This window comes from Rutilus rutilus (genome assembly GCF_951802725.1).
Source record: "Rutilus rutilus genome assembly, chromosome: 10".
NCBI lineage: Eukaryota > Metazoa > Chordata > Actinopteri > Cypriniformes > Leuciscidae > Rutilus > Rutilus rutilus.
The window spans coordinates 22,100,389-22,116,505 of record NC_140215.1 but is presented as its reverse complement, the minus strand read 5'-3'; the positions used below and the strand labels follow the sequence as shown (position 1 = coordinate 22,116,505).

The 16,117-nt window shown below is 36.4% G+C and overlaps 1 protein-coding gene across 5 annotated transcripts in view; it reads left to right on the top strand.

Annotated features, from left to right (window-relative positions):
• thsd7ba (thrombospondin, type I, domain containing 7Ba) overlaps positions 1–16,117 on the top strand; it is a 202,573-nt gene that overhangs the window by 92,458 nt on the left and 93,998 nt on the right. For all 5 annotated transcript variants that reach the window (XR_014628956.1, XM_084421340.1, XM_084421338.1 and 2 more), the window contains exons 6-8: positions 342–511; positions 3,040–3,195; positions 7,048–7,245. Coding sequence is in view for 4 of the 5 variants with exons in the window: in XM_084421340.1 (XP_084277466.1) it covers positions 342–511; positions 3,040–3,195; positions 7,048–7,245 (524 nt within the window). In the remaining variant the exon portion in view is untranslated. The remainder of the gene's footprint in view (positions 1–341; positions 512–3,039; positions 3,196–7,047; positions 7,246–16,117) is intronic.

The following is a 16,117-nucleotide window of genomic DNA, read 5'->3' as shown; positions in this document are numbered from 1 at the left end:
TATTTACTGAACCCCTGTTGCATCAGAGCATTGAAAAGATTAGAAGAAACTAATTAATGAGATTAGGTTTTTGATCAATAGCAGCAGACTGTTATTTCATTAAAAACTGCTGCTTTATGCATCATAACACTTTGCTTAGTCAATGCATTTTCATTAGTAGATGGTTTCCTACCGGAAAACAGGACGCTACGCCTATTAGTATCTTTCAACGGCAGGCAGCTCTCTGTGTTAATTTATCCAATGCAACTTTTGAGAGGAGCCCAGCAGAATATAATGAGACTATAGGTCCAAAACAAAAGAAGTGTGTTTCACCACAGCGGGTGCATGCTTTTGTTCTCCAGGTATGTGTGGAAGAGCACAGATTGGGGGGACTGTCAAGTGGCCCCTCTCCTCAGCCAGCAGGACAGAAGGCTTAACAATGTAAGCGTTCTCTGTGGTGGAGGGATTCAGACCAGGCAGCTGTACTGCGTCCAGGTCCCAGACAACTCCACCCCTCATCACAGAAAAGAGGGTAAGGTTCAGTGTCTATCTGACAGTGAGTTCAGCAGTATGGCTATACAAAAATACATATTTCTGTGCATCTTTTCAGCTGCACGTGTTGATTTTATCATAGGTTATATACACTACTGTTCAATGGGGTCAGAAATGAACACTTTTATACAACATGGATGCATACAGTATAATTGTACAGTATAAATCTTTCTATTTATCAAAAAAATCCTGAAAATAAATCTATAATAAATATCACTTTTTCCACAAAAAAAATATTAAGCAGCACGGCATCAGCACAACTTTATAATAATAATGAAATAATATTTCTTGAGTATCAAATCAGCATATTATAGTGATTTCTGAAGGATCATGTGACACTGAGGTCTGGAGTAATGATGTTGGAAATTCAGCTTTGCAATCACATGAATACATTTCAGATTAAAAATATTAAAACAGTAAACAGTTATTTTAAACTGTAATATTATTTCATGTATTTTTGATCAAATAAATGCAGCTTTGATGAGCTTGAGATACTTCTTTCACAAACATTAAAAACCAAGTCACCTTAAGTACTAATCATCAATATCCAAAATTAAAGATCCGACATGGGACAAAAGAAGTGTGTCCTAATTCACAGTACTCATAAAAGAATAGGCAAGATGTACCCGGATGACCTACTTCTTCCGGCGTATGATGGACACTTTACTATCCCATAAAGCCACAGGAAAGGATTTATGAATGGCAGTGAAGCGTCATAACTGGACGTCATGATGACAACATTAACAAACTTAGTATGTCCGGATTACTTTCACACTACACACAATCATACTATATAGAATACTGTTTTAGCAGTCCGTGAAGTAATTACTTTTTCAAAATAAGTACCCACTCAAGAGAGTATGCGATTTCGGACACAGCCCATAACTTGGAGTATAAGCGTAGGTGAACATAAATAATTATTGGTCAGTGCTTCACATTGCAAAGCCTCATTCATTGTGTTTTAAGAAATCCAGATGGGAAGGTCTTTTGGTTAGCCATTTTTCATTAGCCGTGAGTAACCATGCCTTTCAAATAAAATAAAAACCTGTTTCTAAGATTAGAGGTAGTTAAAGGGAGTCACCTTGTTCTGAAATTAATTTTGAGGAGCTGCACTAGCCAGGTGAAAGCAGTGTTTGGATGGATTTAAGACATGCTGAGCTGAGAAAGGCATACAGATGAAGATGACTCCTTTCAATCAATGTTGTTTGGGGATATAGATCAATGAAAATCAACAGTGATGTTTGCTTTCCACCTGACCCAGAAAACTCACACTAATGTTAACAGAACACAGTCAAAGTGTGAGACTTTCGAGAGGTTTGCCCAAACTTTTGAACACTTGTTTGACAAAAGTCACATTGAGAATCAATGCAAGATCTTTTTACTTTCTTACTCTATGTCCTTGTCTTATTTCTTCAGTGCACGTTATTCTAGAACAAAATTGTATTCATTTGCTCGTCCTCTGAAACAGCTTTCCTTTTCTGCTGATGTTTTTAGACCATGCAGGCTATTGGATAATATTAATCCATAGCTAAATAGTTATTTAAGCATTGTTTCAACAAATTCACATTCAGTCTGGCTCCATTCTAGTACGCAACACTCTCATTTCACGATTCTAATCAATTATTGATGGATGCAATCATGTCCCACCATAAAAGTTTTCACCTTGAATATGTTTTCACTTGAAAATACATGAAATGTCAAAATTTAAATGTGTTGCAAATTGTCAGCATGAAATGGACATTTTATTTACTAAATTGCATATTAATGATTTTATAACAAATCATCCATGCATGTGTTTCATTGTGACTTTTATTTTTTTGACCTTGTAATGTTTTATCAAAATATCAATGTTCTTTCGGGGGAAACGACAGACCTCTCTCTGGTGAGGAATGCCGGATCCATGCTTAAAGGGATAGTTCACCCAAAAATGAAGAATATGGGTAACCAAACAGTTTCTGGCCCCACTGACTTCTATAGTATGGGGGAAAAAAATACTATGGAAGTCAATGGGGACCATTAACTCTTTGGTTAGCCATATTCTTTAAAATATCTTATTTTGTGTTCAACAGATGAAATAACCTCATGTAGGTTTGGAACAACATGAGGGTGAGCAAATGATGACGGAATGTTCATTTTTTGGGTGAACTGTCCCTTTAAGTCTCGCTCCTTTCTTACAATCAACTGCAAGCTTGCATTGAGATCTGCCTTCATTCAATCAACAACTGATGGACAAAACCAAGTACATTCTGTTCTTTTTCCATAATCCGTTTCACTCTGATATACATCACAACATGGAATAACTTGTTATTTCGCTACTTCCTTACATTTTGACTCTAAACTAAATACTAACATTGGTTTACGAAGGCTTTGAAATGGATTTTATTCTTTGTTTTGGGTTGGGAATTGTTGCTCAGCATGAGAGATCAGAAATTATATTTTGTCAAGAAAAATTCTTGCCTGACATATGGATTATTTCTCACTATACTGTACGTCTTTGTCATTATGTAGTGTCTAGGCCTGTAAGTGGGCTTCTGTGTGCCGGAGATTTGCCGTCTGCGGTGCAGCCCTGCTCCATACCGTGCCCACAGCTGTGCCTGATCTCATCCTGGTCCTCCTGGGGGGCCTGTCTCCACGACAACTGCATGGAGACACATGGACGAAAAGGTAGGACAACATGGGAGTGAAATGTCATCAATAATTAAATACAACCCTGCCCTCTTATTAATAAATATTGAATAAAATTGATGATTATACCACCTCTCCACTGAGCTAAACCCAGAGGTAACAGTATCTAAAACTGACACCACTTCTGGTGAGAGGTGAGAACATCTGTCACTGAAGCGAGCTGGCAGAGTACTGCCCTATAATGAGAGAATTTAGCAGAGGGCAGACTGATGTCACATGAAGCAGTCACGTATATGTGGGGCTTTAAAGCAGAAATGACTCATTCTGGGCAATCATAAGTATAATCCCAACGTTGACACAGTGCTGCACTCTTATCATTCACCTGCTTTTGAAGGTTAAAAATCAATCCATCATATGCATGTATATTGAAAGATTTCCTAATTTAAGAAATTGTAAAGAAAAAGAATGTTGAGATTTTAATGAAGCATTATGTTTCATTAAACATAGGTTCGAAAATAGCATATAGTTAATGTTAATCAATGTAGTTAAATGATGTTAACAAATGAAACCTTATTTTAAAGTGTTATCAAGAGAACTTTTGAGGAGACATATCTGAGGTCACAATTATTTTTCTCTCAAGAGACCCATCTGAGAAAGATTTGCTTTCCATGTAAACGGATTGCTGTCTAGAAGATGTTGTGATGTCTTCCCAATGGGATTGTGTGATAGGGTGTCTCTTTATACATTGTTTAGACTAGACCTCGTTAGACAAGAGTCTATTTACTGCTCTCAAGCACTTCAACACCTTACTGCTGTTTCAGAGAGTGACGTTTGATCTTTGATATTGGATGAACAATGCAGAAATACAGAGCCTAGAGCTTTCAGAAATAGAAAAATGAACTTCTGCCCTACATATACAAACATAGATTTCATCAGAGGAGCCTTGTGCATTTTTTTGTTTTGTTTTGTTTTATTAACGTTTCTAGTGCATTACAAATCTGCAATTGCCCACAGTCATATTTTTATCCTCTTTGTGTGATCTTGTGGTATAGAGGAATGAATTGAACGCAGGCTTGGTAATGATTGTAAGTAGCAAATTCTATCCAGCATCAATGTGAGTAGGGAGCTAGTGGGACCGATAAGGTTCTGAAGTATTGGAAGTGAAACGCTGCCTGCAGCTCTCCAGTCTTTCCTATGAATAAGGCCGATAGCTGCTGTGAACCTCTCAATTATTAATAATCGCAGGGATGTGTCTCCACCAAATTGTTTTTCACAGTTTAGAGGAGACCATCGGCCGTCCAGGCATTCCTTTTGGTCCAGAAACAGGGCTGTTTGTGTGTGAACCGTGTCTGAATGCATGTTCTCCAAAGGAGTATGTCCTCCACTGTACTGCTCAGTGCTCAGGTGTAGTTTCGGAATGATGTGTAGTTGTAATTTGCTCTTTGGGTGTCCTGGGACTGAGCTGTTGTCATCTACTGAAGAAGAATGCTGCTTTTGGGGCTCAGAGGTGCAGGAAGTTCTTTGTTGCACCCTCAGCCTGTCATGTTTTGTCTTCAATGAACAAAACTTACATGGAAACATGGAAAACACTTCATTTTAAGGTGACAGTTACACATAACTTTGTACTTACTATAGTAATAACAGTAAATTATGCATAATTACAAGTAACTAACCCCTAAACCAAACCTTAGCCGTAACTCCATAGTTAATTAATATTACGCAGTACTACAATGTAACTATGGCACCTCAAAATAAAGTGTACTCTAAAACATTATTACACACATTATAATAAGAACGTCATATATTTGAAACAAATTTATTTCATTACCGCAATACATTCCTGTACAAAATATAACCAGTTCGCCTGTAGTGGGGAAGATTGTAACAATAGAACTCATTTTAATGTACATTTATTTATACATTTAGGGATACATTTAAATGGTAACACTTTAGTTTGGGGTCCAATTCTCACTGTTAACTAGTTGCTTATTAGCATGCATATTACTAGGAAATTGGCTGTTTGTTAACGCTCATAAAGCACAAATTAATGTTTTATTCTGCATGACCATATTATTCTACATCCCTTAATCCTACCCAATACCCAAACTTAACAACTACCTACTAAGTAAGGGATAATGTAGTGCGAGGCGGTTGTTATAGCGAATACAACCCCTTCAGGCTAATTCAAGATCCTGATCAGCCCGTCGGGGTTGTATTTGCTATAACAACCGCCTCGCTCTACATTATCCCGCTTATTACATGGCTACCTACACCAAATAAATCAATAATTTGACACAAAATATTGATTTAAAAAGGAGTTTATTGATTTAAAAAAGATTGTATTGCTTCCGCTAAAGAAAATAGTCCGTTCCGTCTCTGCGGTTAGAATCCTGCGTCCATAGCAACGCTCTGTTTTTCATGGCAACGGTGTGTTATACTTAGCAGCGGTCTGTTATCAAGAAATAACAGACCGCATTCTACATTAGAATTCAACCAAGCCATGTAATAACATAACATAATATAAACTATTTATAACAAGCAGTAATTGGGAGTTTATTGAAGCAAAAGTTGTAGTTAATAATTAGTTTATGGTGAGAACTGGACCCTAAACTAAAGTGTGACAATTTAAACGTTATTTTGTAGCAGACACATATGGGAATATAAATCCATATCTCAAAAAAAAAAAAAAAAAAAAAAAAAAAAAATCTGTGCTACAGATTGGAATACAGCAACAGTTGGAACCAAAATATTCCCCTGCAGGACTGTTTTCTATTGGCCTATTATCTGTGGAAACAAATGTTATGGTTTAGAAAAAGCTATAAAACAGTCTGTCTACAGAGAGAAAAGGGCATGTTGTTTGGTTTTCTTACACAAAATATCCTTGTTTTGAATACATATATAGAATATAGACTAGTTTTCAGCATACTGAATGATATGGTATACATCTGTTCTTAGAGATATTATTGATATTTGCTTAATTATTTTGTGTTAAGTGAAGCAAACTGGTTTTCCTCAAGGTCTAAATTATATATGTGATATTTACAGAGCTCTCATCACACAATGCACTCATGTCTTATACAGTCGATTTTGTGTTAAAGCAATGTTGAGAGCTGTAGGGTGTTTTGATTATTTCAAAGGCTTGGCTTGGCGCTATGATTCTCCCTGGACTGCAGAGTCAAGCCTCCCTGCAGGGGTGTAAGATGAACCAAATCTCACTACTGGCATGCACATAGTCAAGGAGCAAAGATATGAGGAGTTAGTATCTACTCATCACAGACCGTAAACAGGATCAGATGGTATCCAGACAGCTAGCATTCCACCCTCGTGTTAGCCATCAGATCATCTTGTTTGATAAATTATGCTTGGAGTAATGCCTGATTCATCTTTTTTTCTTGCTTAAGCACTGTACTGTAATGTATATTGATGTCGTCCAGAGCTGGCTTTGAGAACGTATGCCAATTTATGAAATATTAATTAAAACTAGCCTAGTGTTTTTTTTTCCCCGGAGAGGCTTAAATGAAAAGACGACGACGATGATCTTTCTAGCAGACCTTTTTTGAGAACAGTGTTTTGCTTTCATGTTTAACCAGTACTTTTAGGTGTTAAATCTTCATATTCCAGCGACAATGCAGTCATGACTAGCGTCTCAGTGTGCAGTCATCGCTCATAGCTTTAAAAATGAGTGAATGAAAATTGTGTATTCAGGCAAATTACAGAGCAGGGGGAGGAATTTATTCTACTAACAAAAGCTGTGACAGAAAGCTTTTTGAAATGAGTTTCTATTACAGGCATATTTAGCCACCGCTAGAAATTCAGTTCAGAACTCACAGGCCAGAAACTCGTTTTCCTTCAGAATACCCCTAATCCACCTGTCTCTCACTCTGTTCACAGGCTACAAGCAGAGGAGGAGAGAGGTGCTGGAGGAAGGATCTGGAACAGAAAACTGTGCCCATCTCCTGGAGTCAATGCCCTGTGAGGATCCGGTGTGCTTTTTGTGGCAGGTGCTGTTTGAGAGCGCTTGTGTGCCCAGCAAAGGGAACTGTGGAAATGGAACCAGGACACAAACTGTGGCTTGCGTCAACTCACAAGGTATACAGTCAAAATTTGTTTGAATTGTATCATATTATTTCAAGTTTTTGAATGAAGTCTCAATATGCTCAACAAGAAAAAATATAGTAAAAACAGTAAAATTGTAAAATATTACTACAATTTAAAATAACTCTTTTATTTTAATAAATGTTTATATATTTCAGTTTATTCCAGTGATGGCAACGATATTACTGTTATTATTATTATATTACAGTTGTGCTGCTTAATATGTCTATATATTATAGAACTGAATTTTCTTTTGTGATATTATATATGTCTGTCACTAGACCTGTAACATTTAGCTGTAGTAATACGCACAACGCAGGAGATTCAGAGAAGCAAACAGTATTTATTAATAAATCCAAGGAGAACAGAGGAAACCAAGGGCTTAGATATACAGAGATAATGAGGGAAATCGGTGAACGTAATATGTAACTAAGGGAACAAACTAGCGAACAGAACTCAGTCTAATACACTCATAAAAATAACTCATTGGACAAACTCAATTTAATTGAGGACAGGATTTCCATCCAATAAATTTGTGTAGCCCCAACTCATAAAAGACAAATTCATGCAATGAAATGGTCCAACTCAATTTGATCAAATACAGTTTAAATGAAATTGATCCATTTATAAAATTACTTTTTATGCTTGTCGAACTTAAATCATCCAAAACATTCATTCATCATTATACACAATGCATATAATGAACAAATAAGAAAAGGCTGGTGTCACTTCTGACATTAGCATAGATCACTGAGTGCCCAGAGGCTATACACAGGCACCACTCTTCTGCATAATGGTAACCACAAAATTCTAAAACATTACAGAAATTCCTCTAAATGTCCAACATAACTGAAAATTAAACACTAACATTAACTTTTTAACTTATTAACATTTAATTTTTCCCTTTACTGAAAAACTGAAATAATACTTTAATCCATAAATTTACTCTCCTAATGCAGACCCTTGCAAAGCATGCTGGGAATTACAGATACACTGTCCAGTTATGTCAACAAAAATAATTAATGTAGTTTTAACACAAATGTATTAAATAAACTTCAGTTTTAAATATATTAGGTTGATTTAACACAGTTTCATTAATTTACGACAAAATGTTTAAAAAATCTTGTTACTTTAGCTCATTTTTATTAAACTGAACAAGAGGCAAAAAAAAAATGTGTTTTTTGAGTTATGCATGCACAGAAGGTGCTCATCTTTGCTAAATCTAACTGCAGTGGTCAGGTGGCACATCAGTCACGTGGTACAAGTAGGAGCTCTCAGACAATTCCCATCTTACAAACTGTAATTATGAGCTCTACGAGGACGCGAACGCAAACGCTTTTTACGAGTTGAAATCACATAATTGCAGTAATTACGACATGGCGTGAACGCACCTTTAAACTTAACCCTGACAAGATCAATTTAATATAAATTGAATGCATTCCAGCTGAATAAAAGTATTACAAATGTATTTGTAATGTAAGAGCAGGTGTGGGCATTTGTACATTTAATTTGTCTGGCTTCTGGTGCCATTCGCTTCCAGTTATTTTTAGCTGTACAAAACAGCTTATTATGCTGCTTAATATTGTAAACAGGTATTTCTTACCATATTGTTTTAAGGTATTGTCGTAAATATAAACACACTGGTTTGTAGCGCAAATAGTTTTACCATTTACTGCACATTGTTATTCTTCTAGTTATCTCCCTACAGCAGCTAATTAATCAGAAGTCTCGCACATTCACGGAAAATAGCTTAATTCTGTGTTGCAAAATGAGGTGGATAGAGCCCACCCCATGATAAATTAGTCTCTAGATATGTGTGAAGTTCATTTTTTGATGTATATCTTTTGTGATTTTCATGGCCTTTTTATCACCCACCAGGCAAAGTCTGATTGCTTAGAAAAAGAATGGCACACCTCTTATAAACAAGCACCATGACTTGAGGTATCGTTCATGGCTGGGTTTCCCGAAACCTTCTTAACGCTACGTCATTCTTAAGTTACACCTTAAGCTGTACCTTATCGTTAATACGTGTTTCCCGAAACGTTCTTAGTTAAGTATACCTTCTGTAAGTCATACGTTCGGATGTTTGGTCTGGACCACTCTTAGCTTTACCACTGTTGCAGGTCTATACGAATATAATTCTGAAGTTTTAATATACCCAGACAGTGTTCAATTAGGCTAATTCAAGTGTTTTCATGCAAAGAATAAAATTGTCATTACACTGATTGTTGTTAGATTTTTAATTATAATTATCCAAAGGTACATCAGCTGGCAAACCATTAAAGGCTTAATAGTCTATTTAAAGGGAATGATTGTGGTGGGGGGTTTGCTCAAACTATGGCAGCGATACAGCGAATAGTTGTTCTAAAAGACGGCGCCGTCTGCGGAGTGCGGAGGCCAGTGAAAGCATACTGTCAGTTAAGTCCTATTCGGACGCTAATTGTTTATCATGGGCTCGTAAGGTATTTTAAACATTTACAGTGATTTTATTGCCGTCCGAATCCATAATGTCAGTGTTTTTTCTCACCCAACCCGCATAAAAATCCCTGGCCAAATTGTTTTTTGACAAACAGGTCGTGTGGGAATTTAATTGCCGTCTGAATCCACATCTCTGAGTTTACAAGAAGAGATTCAAAATTCACTGTTTAAATCCTTTTTGATCACTACCGAGTACCGTATGTAAGATGTACACTTTTATTACTGAAATGCTGGAAAGTATTTACGAGAACACTATTTCATCGCAGCTCCACCTCAGCGAACAAAAATGGGAAAGAGAAGAAAGCACGTAAAAAATTTGAAATTATTATTGTGGCAGCAATATATGTTACAATTTAAAAATATGTAGGCTAGGCTATTATAGGCTATTATAGTTTGGATTATTTTTTATAATATCCCATGAGTCCTAATAAATGCAATTTCAACTATTTCTGAAGTGCTTCTTTTATAAACACCGCTTTCTCATATAATTTAGTGAAGCAGCCCCTGCACGAGAGAATAATTGATTCTCGAGCCATCGATATCAACCAATTCAGCAGCATCGCCACGGACAGCACCCGGTAACGTCGCACGTAAGAAGGTATATCTTAAGGCGAGACACTACAGGTGAATAGGGTACAAATTTTAACTATAGCAGATATCACCATGAAACTTTCCCAGTTGATTACCTACATTAAGATGAGAAAAAAAATGTATTACAAGTTTTCTGTAATTTAATGTTTAAATATGCAAATTAGGCAGTATCTAATTAAATATGCACTAATTTGCATATATTTTAATATGCGCTAATTTGCATATATTTTAAATGAAATCTGAGTATTGGATAAAGCCAGGTTAAAAAAAGATTTTTTCATTGTGTTCACATATTAGATGGGGAAAAAATTACAGAGGGATTTATGGATATCTACTTCTGTTATCCTGTAAATCAGAATATACTGTCAGTAGCCTTAAAAAAATGATTTTCGCCATGTTTTTTGGAATAAAATGTTATATAAATCAGGCTAGGAATAATGTATTTACAAATCCTTCTGTAAATGTCTTCATAATATAACTAGGTACAAGACTGGAAAGTTTGGTGTATATAGGTGCTACTGAAGTGGAGATTTCGGACTTGGAGAATGAGAGAAAAGTCATTTTGAGGAAACGGGCTTTAAAGATTTATCATCAGCCAATGAGATTGCGCATTCAGCCCTTTTACTTTCACGATTGGTTGCTGCTAAAAAGGAAATTACCATATTTGGATCCGACAGCATTGTACAGGAGAGAGAGAGCTTCCTAATGATGCTTGTGATGAAAGGGTGCCGGCAGCGATCGCGGAGCAGCATGTTGATTAAGAACGCCAACTTTTGTTGAATTTATGAGAAATCTACAGACGCAAAAAGACAAAGTGTAATAAAATAAAGACCTAAATGTGTATTTCGGACTTTTTTTCACCACAAGTCTGAAAGAAGACATGTTATTGAAGACAAATATCCAAAAATCTCAAAATTGACCAGTAAAAAAAAAACCCAATGTTTTTGCCTGCCATGTCTCACCTTAAGTAAGGTATAGTTCGGGGAACACGCCTAGTAATGGTATACCTTTAGTTAAGTTATACCTTAAGAGTCTTCGTAGCGCGCTAAGAGACAACGTTATCGGGAAACCCAGCCCATGTCCGTAGTGCAAAGGATGCACACCACAAGGTAATACATTGGTTTAGGGGTGTTGAATAAAGCTTAAGCAACAGAAATAGTGCTGTTGTAGCCAGCACTACTAATATATTCATATCAAAAGGATTCTAACATCATCCCCAGCAACAAAAAAAAAGATCACACTGCTTTTACAAAAGATAGTAATGCAAAGTTGTAAGCTACAGTAAAAAGTATCTAGTGTCTGGACAGAATTCTGGTTGATTTCAAATAAAGAAAAGGCTTTTAAGAGCAGCCGGGCACATCGACCCATGTCATGTCAATGTCACACTCTTTCATCAATGCATTACACTAGCTGATATTTAGCTAAAGAGCTGCCTGAAAGCGTTTCTCTCAGCAGCATGCTTTGGAGATCAGCTAGTGTGACCCATTTTAACCTAACTGTGTAATTTATGAGAAATAGCATAAAGATGAGAAATCCGGCATTGTGAACTTGATGAAGCCTGAGTAAGACCTTAATAGCCTATCTTTAAAAACTGCTAAATTAATTGGGGCTTTTTTGCATGTTTTATTATTATGTCATGTTCCTGAGGAGAGTGTTCCTGACACACAGGTCTGAGAGGTATGGGATGTTTAAACTGGGACGTAATTAGAACCAGAGGTTTGTCTCATAATTCTTGATTCCAGTTGAAAATTCATTAGATGTGTGATTTTAAGTTAACTCCAATGTCAAATACTCTTTCCCCACAACTTAATTGATCAGCTAATTGAAGTAATTTGACACAGTCAGGTGTTTTGGGGATGAGGAAGAGCATCTTATTATTTTTTCATTTGTTAATTTATTATTTCACTCTTGATGACTATAAAGGGCCTCTGTGTTATTATACAAATTTAGTTTGACCTCATTTTCAGAAGAGCAGCTCTCTCATTTGAATGCAATGTTGCTGTGCAAAATTGAATTACCCCGTATTTATAGGTAAAACAAATTTGTGTAGCAAAGAAGCGAGTAATCATCGTTAACAGCATCAAAATACTGTAGCTCTCTTGATTTTGATAATTATGTTGATGAGAAGTCTGGTAAAAAAGAACCGTGAAGTGGCTCAGGTGCTCTATTGTTTAACCTTTCTTTCCAAACCCAAGAAAGAGACTGACAGAGCAATGAAGGATTTTTGGGCACGTGTTGTTTTCAATTCAGCTTTTTTTTACTTCCTTTTACCGGAGTTAATTGGGCTCTGGAGGACAAGGCATTTCCTCTGTTCCTGCTTTATTTCCAAAGAATAAACATATTGATGCGTGAATATCAAAGCCTGTTCCACTCTGACCATGAGACGGAATGTTTTCTCTGCCGTGATGTTCAGAGTGCTCCATTTTACTGGCCAGTTAAAGCTCATTGCATAGTGATCTATATCCCTCGATTCAAGGGCAGGACTGAACTCTTTTTACAGCCTGGCAGCACTCTTAAGAGACACCTGTCATACAGTTCACAGCCTGATTGAAATCCAGCTACAGCCTTGAGTGCATTAGCACATCTCTAGAGTACAGAAACTCACACCACTGGACTTTTGACTATCTGCATTAAGCCTGGTCCATATTGCAGGTCATTTTGGATGATACGGAGCCGCTAAAGGGACATGGTGGTGGAAAATTTCTTTCAAATCTTTTGAGTTCTCTCTCAAAACTTTTGCTTTCCCCCGCAAAGATATTTGCGTTCTCTCGCAAAACCTGTTGTGAGCTCAGACAAACACTTCCTGTTTAATATCCCGCTGGCAGTGTTTCGGACAGCTCAGTACGTTACCAATGGAGCGGTTCATAGATTTCGAACTTGGACTCAAATATAAAGAAATGCAGTCAGTGCTATAGGTTCAAAGAGTTCAGTAAAGTTGGCAATATATTCACAGATTCTAAATGAGCTAAATGTTGTCAAAACACAAATGACACCTATTTCCAATCATAATAGCGTAGACAACGAGCTACAGTACAACCCAATTTTCCTCAAAACTAGCTTTGTAATGTAAATTGGTCTCTTTGAGCAGGCGGCTGAGAGACAAATCCGAAGTGACCGTCTGCATAGTACAAAACCCGAAAAGCATTACTACAAAAATAGTCATTATCTTCAATGTTATACACTGTAGTGTCACCAAATTCAGTTTACACATCAGTGGTCTCCTACTAGTCATACTACAACACTTAGTTTGATAACATGAGCTTTTGCACATACGGTGAACATACTCTGGGTTGGCTGAACTTACTCCCGGACGCGTTTTTGGAAACAACATTCCTCGAGTAAGCAAGGTTTGGGATAATCAACCAAGAGTTAACCTTGCTTTCTTGAATACCCCCTGGACTTCTGTTTTGACAGTGACAGCGCCTGTAGCTCCCATTCTACTTCTCATTAGTTCACTACTGTCTTTCTTTAACAGTTTAGTTTTTCCCTTCCCAAGTAAGTATTTTTATTTTATTTCATGTATATATTCACTGGAAAACAAGCAAAAATACTGATTAAAATATTTTTTAACAGCTCATGTGCAAGCTTATGCAGAAAATTGTATTAACCAACATGGGGTTCTCAGTATGCGACAAATGAACAACTTGAACTGTCCAGGATGTCGATCTCGTAGATGCACAGCAGTGGGGAATGACTCCAGGGAATAGAATAAAAAAGAAAACGCTTTTATAATGGCTACAGCAAAGCATTCTATCAAAGTCAAAGAATGTCCCGTTTCAGTGGAATTAAATAATGTTTCAGCTCCTGGTGCTGTAAAAACCTCCATGTGAACTTCTCTATATGTCCAGAACCTTAGTTTTCCAGCAGCTAACCCACGCTGTGGGCAGTCTAATAAGGGTTCTTGTCAGTGAGAATCTCTGAATATCAGCTCCAGGTGTTTCTGCTTGCCAGTTTCTCTTAAGTGTTCAACTCCGTCGGGCAAACGAGGAGTGGCAGTTTCCATCTCTGGACTCTGTAGCAATTCCACATTTCCTTAAAGGAATTCAAATAGACTAGCGAAGTCCTCTGAGAAACAGAATTTGTTCATTATTTTCACAGCACTTCAGGTTCAGTGTGCAGCCCCCGTGTTCATTTAGTCTGATGACAGAAGCTCTATTACACCAGGGTGTGAAGTGAAAAAAAGTCATAAATAAAGCATATCTTCTGGCAGCTGCGAATGTTTTACTGCATTCTATTATAAATGCTTTTATTTATTTTTCACTTTACTTAACATTTTCATACCTCCAGCTTCGCAGTGCTGATGGCAGAGGGGTGTGATGTCACATCTGAAGTTCTGCGGCATTAGAGCTCATGTGTCAGTCAACACGGTTCAGCTGAGGGCTATCTCTAAAGCAGCATATTGAGGAAGTCAGTCATTTAACTTTGTGTCAGCAGCACGTTACTCAAATTCATTGAATCCTGTTGTCGCGGTTGTAATTTTATGCTGGTTTATGACCTCAGCGTTGTAGCTCTCCAGCACTGCCAGAAATCCACAGAACACAGTGTCAATATATTATAAGGACCAAGGTCACCTTTTTTTTTTCTTTTCTTTTTCCCCCTTAAATTTACAGCAGACCAGAATCGTTGTGACCTCTGGCTAATCAACAGGGGAATCTCAGTGTAATTATAGCTAACGTCATACCCAGCACCACTGGAATCGATACATATAAGGCTAAATCAGTGACTGTAGATAAATGTGAGAAAATCAATTACAGAATTCTTGTGAAACGTTCAACGAATTGCTATTATCTCACACTTTTTATGTTGTTTTCTGGTTGAGGTCTTAGTATTAATTAAATGTTTAATATTATTTGCAGTGCAGAGAAATGCCTTTCCCAAGTTATTACTAGTGATGTTAACATATTAATGGATGCAATTTATTAAATATGTTTAATCACTGTAAAAATGATATGATCAATAAGTTGACAACGTATGCTTTTATATTGCTTTAACTCATCAAAATCAGTTAAGATTCAACTCATTTTTAAGTCGGTTTAATGTAATTGAAGTTGAAATGACTTAAACATCCAAGCTGATTGTACTTAAAAAATATAAAGCAAAATCTTTTTATTTAATTTTTTTACAGTGATGCCATTTTTATGTCAACACATTTATTCAGTTATATAACATTTACATTATTACTGAAGGGATGGTTCTTCATTTATAAATCAAACACAGACGTGATTTTAAGTAAATGAGTGGCTCAGTGGCAAAAATATCTTGCATACGTATGTCCATAAAGTGTGGGGAAAGTTCTTTGATTATTGAATTATCAGAGATTTACATTTCTGTATTGTGCTTTGATTCTGTTTAATTCTGAGAAGTGTTATATGTTTGTTGTTAAGTAAAAAAAAAATATATAAAAATGTTTATATATACAGTAGACTTATATTCCAGTATGAGTTTTCCACACAAATTGACAATTTTAATTATTTAGGAACTGAATGTGTAAACTCCACAAATTCAGATGAATCTTTAATTAAATTGTATTTATATATTATACGTTATTTAAAGGTTTGAGGTCAGTAAGAGTTTTTTAAAGTCTCTTATGCTCAACAAGGCTGCATTTATTTGATCAAAAATGCAGTAAAAACAGTAATATAGTGAAAAAATATTACAATTAAAAATAACTTTTCTTTTTTAGTAAGTTTTAAAATGTAATTTATTCCTGTGATGGCAAAGTTGAATTTTCAGCATGATTTCTCCAGCCAGAAATCATTGGGGGGTTAGTTGCCTTGCTCAAGGGCACCTCATTTCC